This window comes from Sinocyclocheilus rhinocerous, unplaced genomic scaffold (assembly GCF_001515625.1).
Source record: "Sinocyclocheilus rhinocerous isolate Xijiao unplaced genomic scaffold, SAMN03320098_v1.1 scaffold3403, whole genome shotgun sequence".
Classification (NCBI taxonomy): domain Eukaryota; kingdom Metazoa; phylum Chordata; class Actinopteri; order Cypriniformes; family Cyprinidae; genus Sinocyclocheilus; species Sinocyclocheilus rhinocerous.
Window position 1 is genome coordinate 205,520 of NW_015647944.1, and position 14,723 is coordinate 220,242.

At 36.8% G+C, this 14,723-nt stretch overlaps 1 protein-coding gene across 1 annotated transcript in view; it reads left to right on the forward strand.

The window, feature by feature from the left end:
• The window catches only part of LOC107709395 (poly [ADP-ribose] polymerase 6), a 31,045-nt gene that overhangs the window by 1,151 nt on the left and 15,171 nt on the right, over positions 1 to 14,723 (forward strand). The window contains 7 exon segments of the mRNA XM_016513846.1: positions 9,571 to 9,693; positions 11,156 to 11,233; positions 11,774 to 11,868; positions 11,959 to 12,019; positions 12,799 to 12,889; positions 12,974 to 13,040; positions 13,703 to 13,852. Of these exon segments, the coding sequence (XP_016369332.1) occupies positions 9,691 to 9,693; positions 11,156 to 11,233; positions 11,774 to 11,868; positions 11,959 to 12,019; positions 12,799 to 12,889; positions 12,974 to 13,040; positions 13,703 to 13,852 (545 nt within the window). The 5' untranslated portion in view covers positions 9,571 to 9,690.

Consider the following 14,723-nt stretch of genomic DNA (forward strand, 5'->3'; position numbering starts at 1 on the left):
GAATTTAAAGCGGCAGAGGCGCGGGCGCTTAGAATAAACAGACGATATCGTTCACTGGTGTGGACGCTAATATCGTTATCTTTATAGTTATCGTTCTTGGTGTGAACGGGGCTTCACAAAGCCTAGTTCCTTTACTCATCAGAAACAGCGGCCCTGAACCCACCTGTAGGCCCTTCGGCTCTGGGAAATAAGGCACCGTGTGTCTGTCAGAGCCCTGCAGAGGAGCGCCAGTGTGCGTGACCTTCTCTCCCCAATCACAGCGCTGCAGACACGGATGCTGGGCAGACTGAAGCAGCATGCACTGTGCTGCCGAGGAGTTTGAGCACTAAATCCTCTTCTCTTCAGAGAGGATCAAACCCGCAAGCCACGCGCACACTTGCTGTCCTGCACGAGCAGGACTCTAATAAGACTTCAGCCCAACATTAGTCCCTAAACACGCTGGTTTAGTTGTGGACCAGCCACTGCAGGCAGTAAACAGCACTGTACTGTAGATCACATTACAATGCTGGGCTAAAATAGGAATGGGATGCCATAAGGAGCACTGGACTATCTGGGATTGTACCAGTATGAAACACGACAGGCTCGGAGTGGCGTAGAGGTCTGCAGGACTCATATCTACTGCAGTTCATGAAGCCAAACGGGTGTTTTACTGCAGCAAAGAGCGACTGAGGTGAGTCTGTTCTCTTTACTCGATGATTCAGAACAATGACTAATAACTGTGCACTGGGACGTCCCTGGTGAGGTCTATGAAAGGCCGGTTTGTGTCACTGCAGAGCTGTGGGCGTCTGTTTTACTGGTCTCTTCTGCTGGTTTAGTGGAAGCTTTTGACATTCTGGTGTAACTCAACAGGATGTTACAGAAAACATTCCCATATTGCATCGACACACACTCACTGCAGAACTGAAAACAGCTTCCCCGAAAGAGTGACAGTTTGATCAAGCAGATGGTGAAACATCTACAAAGTGCCAACAGTGTTTATAATAAAGCTAATTTGCTGTCTGTTAATGCACACATGAATTCAAGCTATGCAGGGCTGAGCACAAATCAGAATTTATGCATGTGCTCCATTTCAACTCAATTCACAGGATGTTTGAAATTCGAATGACAGAAAGAGCAATAATTTACCGAATAGCATTTAATGAAGTCCTCTTTCACCCTGGGTCATAAATGAATTTAATACAGAAAATGTAATGAAATATATAAATGCATATTTCCGTAGGTGGCATTTCAAACATGATAATTATATCATTTCTGGGAATAGACCATATATAATTTATGAATAAATAAAATGTATTATTATGTTGGCTTGGTATACTGCTTTATTTCATTCCATTTTAATACTAGTTTCTTTAATTCACACTCAAATTGCAATTCAGCTTACTACTCCAATTGAAATTCAGAAACTGACTTGTGCCAAATTTGCACTCCTATTTAATGCTACTTAGGGTCGGCATAAATGCATTTACACAATTTCAACTGTACTATGTAAGCTTGTTTCATGACAGGGTAGAAAAAATAATTGCAACTTTCTCATAATTACAGTAGGCCTCACAATTCTGAGTTTATATCTCACAATTCTGCCTTTTTTCTTGAGAATCTTAGAATTGTGAGATAAAAGGTTGCAACTACCTTTCTTTTTTTAATTTTGTGGCAGAATCAAAAACAGAATTGTGAGATGTAAACTCAGGCATGATTTAGTCTGGCTGGATTTTGAGCTGAGTAAAGATGCCCCTGGGGAATGTAAAAAGCTTTCCATTTCTTTCTGAATGACGCAGGCCAATGGAGTTGACACATAAATCAAGAAGACTGAGAACAAGACTTTAAAAACCTGACAACGCACAAGTGTCAAGGTATGTGATTGCAAGACAAACACACAAAACTGTCCAGTTCCTCCCTCGCACAAACATCATAATTAGCACCTATCAACGAAGTGTTCGTGCGTGCCCACACGACGAGCCAGAGTCCGCATCTCTGAGTCAGTACCATTCATTTATCACTGCACTTAATAAAGGGTGATAACTTAACGCAATGCACTCCATGATAATGCAGATATCAAGGCATGCGTGCAGCGCGTTCAGAGCCGCTCTGAGGATCAAACATCGCAATCCTCATCATCTGCATGCACACAGGTGGTTCTGGTCTAGTCGAGCTCGGGGAGAATGTGGCGGATGTGCTGCGGGTCACGTCCCGCCTCTGCGTCACATTCTCCGCCGGCGAGGCGCACGTACGTAAGCCTCTAATTCGAATGAATTTAAAAATAATGACGGTTATTGATCCGCCGTCCAAAGTTAAAATTAAAAACGACAATGAACGTCAAGAGACGGTTAGTCAGCATAAAACAGTGAAATCTACACTTAAAGACGTCCAGTGTGGTGGAAACGTAGTGAAAAGGAATTTTTGATTAATTAAATACACAAATAGCTAAAATTACAAACGATGATGATCCGCTGTCCAACGTTAAAATTACAAACGACGATGAACGTCAAGAGACGGTTAACTTAGTCAGCATAAAACAGCACTGAAATCTACACTTAAAGACGTCAAGTGTGGTGGAAACGTAGTGAAAATGAACTTTTGATCAATTAAATACACAAATAGCTCAAAAGCGGTTAAAAATTCTCAGCGGGGTGAGGAAATGCTGAGTGAAAATAACCCAAACCTGCGCTATTTTATGACAGCAGCTGCTCTGACGAACGAAACCCTTTGCTAGAACTGTACACAATAACGTTGCTAATGAAAAATATAACTATGAGGTTTATATAATTTTTTTTTTGTAAGTGTCGCTCTGAAGATAACGTTAACGGTACTCACCTGCGTTTGATGACAGTCGGCCGTGACTGATGCGCTCCCGATCGAGAGCTCAAGGTGATCCGCCAAACCGACCGGGAACTACTTCCGTCAAAGGCACGCGCGGATTGATATTTATGACGTCAAACTATAAAATCATCACTATAGCGTTTTTTTTTAAAGCAGTATTTGATTATAACATACCAGAGAAAGATCTCTAAAGGTTTATTGGCGGTTCGTCTATGAAAGAAAAATCCACAAAGCTTTAAAGATTTGATAAACAAAGCCAAGCTTCCTGATGGGGGATTATGAAACGCGAATGAGGGAAGTGGAATGATCCAATCAGAGCGCGAGACACGGCACGGTGCCTGAGCACGAGGAGATCACGTGACAGGAGGATGCTGTGCTGCTGTTAAACTACAAATGAATGACAAAGTTCTTGTTGATAATATAAAATGCATGTTTAAATAACGCAGTGGACGTGTTGCCCATATAAATCTATTCGACTGTGTGTGTATATAAAGATAACACACAGCGTAATTGATGTACTTCCGCGTTAATCCAGACTCGCTCAAACGCACGTTTAACTCTTTAATGAGCGAGCATCGAACAGATTTTGTGTCGCATATAGACTGCATTAGTGATGCAAGGACACTATGAACATGTTTATAACACAAATACCACTTACTGAACGAGTATCATGGTAGTACTATGCGTTTTTTGTACATATACCATGTTTTAGAACATGTGCCATGGTAAAACCTTGTTGTTTGGACATGTTCTGTGGCGATACTATTGTGCCACAGTTATTCAATGTTTATTTGACGCGCATTTGTGCATGCACTATGCTTTTGACTGATGCATTATGGAAAAAAAAACATTTTCTTTGCTGAATACAATTAGCAAAGTCATTCAAAGCTGTCTGGTCATATGAATCAGGTATTGGCATTTGATACCATCCCTGTACCACTGGCTCGTGACATGCAGTTGTGTAATTTACAACAGGAATTTAAATATGAAGTGATGATTTACATGAATAACAGTGCATTTGTGCTCTTGCAGTTTTTGCATTTAAAGGGCTCTGGTCAATCGCTAGACAGCGCCCTCTAGTGTGCATATACTGTCACCAATGGCAGTGAAAACATGTTTCTTTATTTCTTTATTTTAGCTCAGATATCCACAGAGTATGGGCAGGTAAATGCAAGATAATGGCAGTCATATGAAAGATCAGCACCAAGGTGAGTTTTAAGGATGCCAATAAAGATTCAAATGCACCATTTTCATGCCACAGATTTCAAATCTGCACTATTTATTTCTGTACTTCAACCAGGAACGAGATGGTGCGTAATGAGTGAAAGAATATTACACATAAAAATATCAAAATATTCACAAAATAATATGCATCGGCCTTTCATCCTGTGATTGATTCTCAGAACCGGTAGTAACCTCATCTGCATTTAATTGCAAACAAAATAAACTCTGCAATCTAATTAAACATCCACTTATAATTGGAGGTTTATGGTGCATCTGCTGTATGCTTCTCTGCCATTGTAGGTGCATAACACATTTTTTGCAGTTTGCACACTAAATTATTGTTGTGGTAATTGACAAGCAGGCGCAGATGCTTAGATTTGTATTTAGCTTAAAATATTCATGACATTTCAACACGAAATGTGTTGAAATTGTAAAGTAATTATTTCTGAGATGAAAATCGGATGCCACTTATATATCAAGCATGCAACATAACGAGGTCATGTGACATCAATGTAGCATAGATGCTATTTAAACTGTCCAGTCACAGTATTTCTCCACCTGGTGGTCACTGGGTTTGTGTGGGATTTTTATTCATATTCAGGCCTCTGCAAATAAAAATGCACCAGTTTTGCATAAACACTGCAAATCTGTACTTTAACCTCCACAACACTGACGCTCAGACTAAAATAAAGGGTTTATAGGAAACCTTGGCCATATTTGAGAACGTGCAGGGTTGATTTGCATTGAACCTGACAGTATTAAACAGGATGAGGATGCATCATTTTAATGTATGCAGCATTTCATGTTCTGGACTAGTATTGGTTACTGTTTGAAGATGACTCAGTTTGACGCGGTCAGACTGCATTGACCATCTGCACGTCTGTGTCCAGGTGAAGGTGTGAGAACTCACCTGCTCTCCATGACGGCCCCGCCGCTGCTGCTGCTCCCGCTGCCCATGCTGACCGCTGCTCACCTGCTGCGTGTCCTTGTGCCTCTCGCCCAAACCCATCGACCAATCCGCGCAACCCCGAGCTGTAAGCCACAACTGATGCCTGCATCGACGGGCAGTGGTCAAATCCCAGCGTAAATCCCACTGATGCTCTCTGGATTGGCCGTCAGTAGCAACACTGTTCTGGATTAAGACTCTCAAACACTCAACAGTGACTCAACAAAGTCTGCAATCAAAAATCATTCACTTTAATGCTCTGTATTCTATACTGACTCAGGGCCTGTTTCTATTTTTCAAAGGAATTTTTAGAGCAACATCTGAGATAAATCCGATACTCCGTTGATAAAGTTGTCTCCTTTAAGTCTCCAGAGGAACAGATACACAAACTGAATGTTTATAATAGCGTGCATTATAAGATTACTTGATGTTCTCAGCAATGTTCTTTTAGTGAAATTTAGGAACTATTATAGTTTTTATTAATACTTTGAATTACAGTATGTTTGCATTTTAATTTTAGTTAAAGTTTTACCAATTTTCTTGTTTTCATTTTTGTCATATTTTAATATCTTATTTATTATTTACCGGTAATATTTAATTTTTAAATTAAAAATAAATGAAAATGAGAGCTGTTGCCTTGGCAACCGACTGAAACAAAATAAGTTTGAGTTTTTTTATATTTTTATTTCAGTAATTTCAGCAGTATTATTCTATTATTATTTAAATACTATTATAGTAATATTTTGAATTATTCTTTATTTTTTATTTTCAGTTTTCTTTTTAAATTTTAAGTTTTAAGAATTTTTTATAACTAATTTTATTTTAGTTTGTAATTTTTTTAGTTTTTTTTTTGTAAAATTTCAATATAGCTTTAAATTATTTTATTACAGATTTAGTTTAATTAATTTTAGTACTCATTATTTATTTGTTTTAGTTAGTTGCTAAAGCAACAATTTTTTTTAAATTGAAGTTTCTTAAGTTCTACTAATATTTATATTTTATTTTATTTCAGCTTTATTTCAATTACCAATTTTTAAATTTTTTTTACTTTTTTTTTTTAATAGTGTTAATTAATAGATAAACGCAATTTGTCACACTGAATTGCATCTAAAACACACTGGTGAAGTGTGTGAAGCATTCATTTCAGAGCAGTTCTGCTTTAGTCGGTTCTAAAATAGGAATTTGCTATATTAAGTGCTTATGAATAATTAATGCATGTGTCTTTTTTACAGGATGGCAGGATATGAGGCAGCGCTGTGTCTCTCTCAGAGACGTGAGTCACGCAGCCGAGGACGAGCCGGATAATGGCTTATCTCTCTCTCTCTCTCTCGCTCTGGAGGTCATTGTGTACAGCGAGGCTCTTAACGAGGTAAGCAGGGTAAACTCTAATTAGTATGGTAACGGCTGAGGCCTTCACACCGCAGACTAGAGCTGGAGTAAAGACCACAATCACATGCATAGATACAAAACTCTGTGTTCTGCTCACATTCCTCAATACACAATCATAAAAATACACAGAGATAAAAATAGACTCGGCTGATAAAAATAGCACACTGCCATTGGCTAATACACCATCAACTAATAATACATCAGCAAGGAGATGTTGCTTTATTCTCTTCATCCCGCTCTTTCTGTCTCCCTCAGTTTCAGTTTTCAAATTCAAAGCCATCACTTGGGATGATTTACTTACAATATTGGCAAAGCATCAGAAAACAAGGTGCCAGCAAATGTAATAAAATCAGATGAAAGACTACAAAGACAACTATTGCTCTTGAATGTGTTTGATCTTTTTTCTGATAATCCAGGCAAATGCATTGCATCTCTCTCTCTCTCTGTTGTCAGCTGTAGGTCACATGACTCTCTCTGCTGGCTCTCTCTGAGCATGCTCAGTTCACTGTGTTGTCAGGCAAAAAAGAAGAAGCACTGGAACAGACGAGGTCTGCGATAGATAAACACACAGACACACAGAGAGAGCCGGAAGATGGGTGACCGCTGCTAGTGCACAGGGATTCTGCTGTACTGGATGCTCTGTGCGTGCTGTGTTTCTTGATGTATTGTGTTTTTCATCCGCTGTGTGTCGTGTCGGAGGAGAAGCATCCGTCTGGCGGTCGCTCCGTCCTCGCTGAAGGTGAGCTGGATGTGGGGGAGGGGGTGTCGTGGATGCTGGCCGTCTGTGTTTTCGGGATGCATCGGTATGTGGCGACTCCAGCGGGGCATTATGGGTGTTTGAGGACACACCGGGGGATTCAAGCAGATGGATGCTGTCGAATGCGATGATTAGACCGATATATCGCCCATTATTCATTGAGTGCATACGACTGCATGATTAACAAGTGTTATTCCATCCAAAATCTACTGAGAGCCACATATTTATTAATGAACATAGTATATAAAATTCCAGGTATTTGTGTGCATCTTAATTGTTGTCGTTCAATTTACTCTCTAGACATCATTATATTAGTATTTGCATCAAACATCTGACTGGTTTCATGCAGGTCTGATATAAAAGACTTGAATGCATCCATCAGCTGAGGGATGATATTCACAAAGACGTGTATTAAGACAAAAATAGTGGTGAAGAGAGAAACTGTTACTCTTTATAGAAACAAAATGCCTGTTTGTCAAAGAAAAAGATGAAAAGCGGAAAGCTTTTGGATTTCTCAGATGTTTTAGACCTGATCTGAAGATCTGTAAAGACTGCATGTGTTTGTGTTCAGATGTCACCTGTGCTGTTTTACTTCTGTTTTGTCTTACAGTTTTCATCCAAGCTCTATATTTATATTTCTGCTTTCAAATGAAGTTTGAAATGAGTTATTATTCATGGCCAAAGAAACAGGAATACACTAAAGATTTGTGCTTTGTGTGCTTTGTTTTCATGACAATTAAACAGATTTTGCTTCCAAACATTTTGAAATTCTGTAATGCATCCATATGTTTTGAATTTTATTTGTAATTTGCAAGCAAGTTTATTTATATAGCAAATTTCAGAATAGTAATTCACATAAAAATCATTTTAAATAATCATAAAATAATCACAACAGATGTATAAAAAATAAAAGTATCAATAAAAGCAAAGAATAAACAAAATCAGCATTTTTAATTGTAAATCTCATTGAAATCTCATTTATGTATTAAAGTAAAAATACATCAAAATAAATTAAATACGAATGTTAAAAATAATATCACAATGCAAACAAAGTAAATCCTTCAATGAAAAAAAAAATGGTGTGGAAACAGTTTTCACTCAGAAATTGCTTGTAAATTTCACAATTAATTACAAAGAAACTGCAAATAACACATTGAATTAAACATGAAAATTTGTAGTAGAAAGACTAAAATAGTATATTCTTGTAAAACATACATATTTTACAGTAATTTTATAATAATGTTTCATCCTTAGCTTCTCATTGTAATGTATTCAAGTGAAAATGCATTAAAAATCAATTAAATATTAATTTTAAAAATAATGTCACAATGCAAAAAAAATAGCAATGGTCCTAAAATTATTTTAATACAGGATGCATAAATATTTTTTTATTTGTATCTTTTGAATTTGGGGAGAAACATAAGTCGTGCATGTTCTTGGCAGGTTTTGTGACATCTGTGTGGTGTTCTTTGTCAGTATTTATCAGATATGACTTATGCACAGGAAATTGCTTCTATAAATCACACACACACACATAAACACACACACATAAACACACACACACACACACACACTCATACACTCATACACTCACACACACACACACACACACACACACACACATACACACACACACACACATACACACACACACACACATACACACACACACACACATACACACACACACACACATACACACACACACACACATACACACACACACACACATACACACACACACACACATACACACACACACACACATACACACACACACACACATACACACACACACACACATACACACACACACACACATACACACACACACACACATACACACACACACACACATACACACACACACACACACTCTCACACACACACACACACACACACACACACACAACAGTGACACAGACAGAAGGGGTTGTTGCTAGGATACACAGTGGCGAGATGGAGGAGAAAGAACAGAACATTATTTTAAACGGTTGCGCTGAAACCAGAGACAGAAAGACAGAAAGACACCTGTCGTCTACAGTCTCACAAATATGACACTGGAGTTTTTCATGTGAGGAAAATGTCAGCGATGTGTGACCGTGCAAAGGTTACGACGCAAGAGTGTTGCTGCCTGGTTACAAAAGCGTTCTGGGAGGTTTGTTGTGCATTGCTATGCGGTTGCTAGGGTCTTCTGAATGGTTGCTAGGGTTATTTCTAAGTATGTTTGTTATTGTCTTAAGTGAAAAGAGTCTCTCCTTAAGTCTTCTATGCATTGTAAAAATCCAGTTTTGCTTTTGAGTTTTTTTTGTAATTTGTATTATTACATTTATTATTATTAAACATTTCTCTCTGGTAACTGGTTATTGAGTTAGATGGAGAGCGCTCTGTGGTTTTGATCAATGATTTGTCTGATCTTCTGTTTATTTTTCCTCAGAGCTCATCTTACTGAAGACGTCTCCTGTCGTCCCAGAGTGCCTGTTGTTTTGCTGTTTGAGCTGAAATGGATCAGAAAAGCTTCATCCTGTCAGAAACGTGTCTGTGAACACCAGAGCCAATGGTGAGTGCTCACGCTTCATTACACGCGCAAACACCTGCGTTCACCTGCGGCTCTCTGCACACAAACGCTGGCTGAGGAGTAACAGATGTGAGATGACACGCGACTCTTTATTTGAGCTTTCACTAAGCTCCGCCCTCCTCGGATACGGTTGCTCACTCAAAACATCCCATAGGCATCAATTGCAAATTTGCAGTTTCATTTGAAGTATAATGTACTTGAATTGGATTTTTGGATTGGATGTTTTTCTAATTGTGCGTGAGCTGGAATGAATGGTGACATTGTGACATTTTTTTTTGCTGCCATTTTTTTTGGAAGAACCCCAGCCTTACACTGTAAAAAAAAAAAAAATGTACAGGTAAAACACCTGTAAAAAAATAAATATGGAAAATTCCTTCATGTTAATGCATGGTACATTGTGCCCTACTTTTATGCATTTTTTTTTTACAATGTATGTTGCTTCAAGAAATTATTAAAAACTCATGCTTTTAAATTCGTTTATGAGTTTAATACATTTTGTTTATTTCTATTGTTTTGTATGTAATAATAATAATAATAATACATTTTATTTATGGGCGCCTTGCGTAACACTCAAGGACAACTTACATGTGAATAAAACACATAAAACAGTTAACAAGCAACAATAAAAGTCACAACCCACAATCATATCTTTACAATCATTGCATAAAAATATCACCGGTATGCCTGTCTAAAAAGATGCGTCTTCAAACTAGATTTGAAAATAAGATGAGAGTCACTATTACGAACGTCTTGTGGAGAATATAATATAATAGAATAGAATAGAATAATTGTTGTATAATAGAGTAGAATAGAATAGAATAATTGTTGTATAATATAATATGTATAATTGTTTTTTATTTTCTTTTATCTATTGATTTCAATTTACTTTATTATTTTTGATCTCTTTTGGAGATGTTAACTTTTTTTTTTAATGTGAGAAAGGCGCTTTATGAATAAAATATATTATTATTATTATTATTATTATTATTATTATACCCACTATTATTATTATTTAGTGGGTTCTCAAAATAATGAACTATTGAAGTGATTAGCAGCACTGTGTGTTCAGTGGAAAATCCAGAATAAAAGTGCATGTTTAACGAAAACAAAAAACGATTAAAAATAGTTTTTATTAATTGAAATAAAGCTGAAATAAAATATAAATATTAAATGCAAAACTTAAAAAAAATAAATGAAAATTAGAAATGTTGCCTTGGCAACTAACTGAGTTTAGGTTGAAGTACTAAAATTACTGAAACCAAAACTGAAAAAAAAAGTATATTTAAAAAAAACGAAAGCACATAATAAAAGTATTACAACTTCAACTAAACTGAAATTCAAATAAAAACTGAAAATATAAAAATAAAAGCTAATTCAAAACATCAATAAATACTATAATAATATATAAATGCTACTAAAATAGCACTGTGTGTGTTTTCTTCAGGATATCAAAGGCCAGGGCTGGACGGATGAAGAATCAGACGGAGAGAATGAACCGGAGCAGTTCCTGTACGGGATTCAGGTAAAACACTTTTCCTTCACAGGTGTAACCTGCCTTTAGACATTTTGTAAGTAATTGTATTGTTAGTAATGTTGCCAGTATTATAAAGCAGCAAAAGTCATTTTATTTTTCATTTCATTTTCTTCATGTATGAGATATTTCCTTTTGGGTTTAATCTTAAATGAATGTTATTGCAGAAACAAATCACTAGTTATGTACACTACCGGTCAAACGTTTGGGATCAGTAAGGCTTGTAGTTTTTAAAGAAGTCTCTTCTGCTCATCAAGGCTGCATTTATTTGATCAAAAATACAGAAAAAAACAGTAATCTTGCAAAATGTTATTACAATATAAAATAATGGTTTCTATTTTAATATGCATTGAAATGTAATTTATTTCTGTGATGCAAAGCTGAATTTCTATCATCATTACTCCAGTATAAAGTGTCACATGATCGTAAAAACATTAAAAATCGTTCTGATCCCAAACTTTTGAGCGGTAGTGTACATCTCTTGCAATGAAGTGCAGTTTAATAAGGTGTAATATCGCTGTCCACCTGTAGGGGAGCTGTGCAGCCGACCTGTACCGTCACCCACAGCTGGACGCTGACATCGAGGCTGTAAAAGACATTTACACAGACAGCGCTGTGTCCGTCAGGTGAGAACGAGCCTCGCTCCACTTTCGGGTTCAGATCTATGCGTTCACACCCGATTCACTTTCATTCTGAGTCTGCTGCTCTTCCTGCAGAGAGTACGGCACCATCGATGACGTGGACATCGACCTGCAAATCAACATCAGCTTCTTGGATGTGAGACCACACACTTCCTAAATGACCTACACAACTTTATAAACAGATGTTGAAATGGGAATAAAGTGATTTGTGTGTTTGCAGGAGGAGGTGGCGACCGCATGGAAGGTGATCCGAACTGAGCCCATCGTCTTACGCCTTCGTTTCTCTCTTTCACAGTACCTGGCTATCATCATTACTCCAGTATAAAGTGTCACATGATCTTCAGAAATCATTCTAATATGCTGATTTATTATTAGAATTATCAATGTTGCAACAGTTGTGTTTTTTGGAAACTGCGATACTTTTTTTTCAGGATTCTTTGAGGAATAAAAAGTTAAAAAGTACAGCATTTATTAAAAATATAGATCTTTTCTAAAAATACATCACTTCTTATCAATTTAACACATCCTCGCTGAATAAAAGTTTTAATTTCTTTCAAAAAAAGAAAGAATAAAAATTTACCGACCCCAAACTTTTGAACGGTAGTGTATATTGTTAGAAAATATTTCTATTTTAAGTAAATGCTCTTCTTTTTAACTTTTTATTCATCAAAGAATCCTGAAAAAAAGTATCACAGGTTCCAAAAAAAGTATTAAGCAGCAGAACAGTTTCCAGCACTGATAACAAATCAGCATATTAGCATGATTTCTGAAGATCATGTGACACTGAAGACTGGAGTAATGATGCTTTGCATCACAGAAATAAATTACATTTTAATGCATATTAAAATAGAAAAACGTTACTTTACATCATAATAATATTTCACAATATTACTGTTTTTCTTGGTGTGTTTGCAGGAGGAGGTGGCGACCGCATGGAAGGTGATCCGAACTGAGCCCATCGTCTTACGCCTTCGTTTCTCTCTTTCACAGTACCTGGATGGACCAGGTGAGAAACATGCATGCATGCATTTCTGTGCATGAGACAGTACTTATTTACTTTACAGTACTTTTATTTAATTTACTCCAACAGAACCATCTGTGGAGGTGTTTCAGCCGTCCACTAAAGAAGGCTTCAGTTTGGGTCTTCAACTAAAGAAGTAAGTCAACATACAGGCAACCATATAGAATTAAAAGAAAGATTTACATTTTTATTGTTCATTATACAATATTTATTTATTCAGCAAGGATGCATTAAATTGATCTAAAGTGACAGGAAAGGCATTTATAATGTTACAGATTTCTATTTCAAATAAATGCTGTTTTTTTTTAACTTTCTATTCATCTGTGAATACTGAAAAATAAAATGCATCACGGTTTCCACAAAAATATTGTGCAGCACGACTGTTTTCAACATTGATAATAAATCAGAAATGTTTCTTGAGCAGCAAATCAGCATATTAGAATGATTTCTGAAGATCATGTGACACTGAAGACTGCAGTAATGATGCTGAAAATACAGCTGCGCATCACAGAAATAAATTACAGTTTAACAGATATTCACATAGAAAACATTTATTTTAAATAGCAATAATATTTCACATTTTTACTGTATTTGTGATCAAATATTAAATACAGCTTTGGCGTGCATAATCATTAAAGAAGCTTACTGACCCCAAACTTTTCAGTGGTAGTGTGTATTGGAACACTGGATTGGCCAATCAGCATCTAGAACTGGAACAATAATTTTCATAAAGATTCTTCTTCACTGCAGTTTTATTAGAGTCAAAATGAAGGCTGAAGCTTGTTTTGGTGTTTCTAGGATCCTCAGTACGTTCACGTCGCAGCAGTGGAAGCACCTCAGCAATGAGCTCCTCAAAGCCCAGCAGGAGAAGCGACACAGCTGGTTCAAAGCCGGAGGAACCATCAAGAAATTTCGTGCAGGACTGAGCATCTTCTCCCCAATTCCCAAGTACGTTCGCATTGTTTGATGTGAAATCACGTCATACAAGCTCACAATCTGATCGTGGTTGATGCATCTGAAATAGGGCTCAACAGTGATTGAGCTTCTTGGATGTGAGACCACACACTTCCTAAATGACCTACACAACTTTATAAACAGATGTTGAAATGGGAATAAAGTGATTTGTGTGTTTGCAGGAGGAATTCCCAAGTACGTTCGCATTGTTTGATGTGAAATCACGTCATACAAGCTCACAATCTGATCGTGGTTGATGCATCTGAAATAGGGCTCAACAGTGATTGGCTGGAAGTGTTTCCCCATTCATTTTCTCCATAGGGAACTCATAATCAGTTATGAACCAAATCAACCAACTCCAGAATAATCACAACATTACAAGCAAAAAAAAGTAATAAAATAAAAAACAACAAAGGTACACGATTGCTACAACGTCCCATATTGATTCACAGTGTATAATTACCTAGCTAGCCTCCATAAATCCACTGCCATAAAGATTTATTATGTTTTCATGGTAACCGCAACTTCTTTGGCTTCAAGATTATGGGTAGTGAAGTTCCTCACCTGGAATTCTGCAATTAAACGTGATTTGTTTTGAAATGGCTTATTGTCACACGTATAAGCATATATGTGACCCTGGACCACAAAACCAGTCATAAGGGTATGCATCATCTGAAAGCTGAATAAGTAAGCTTTCCATTGATGTATGGTTTGTTAGGATAGGACAATATTTGGCCGAGATACAACTATTTGAAAATCTGGAATCTGAGGGTGCAAAAAAATTCTAAATATTAAGAAAATCATCTTTAAAGTTGTCCAAATGAAGTTCTTAGCAATGCATATTACTAATCAAAAATGAAGCTTT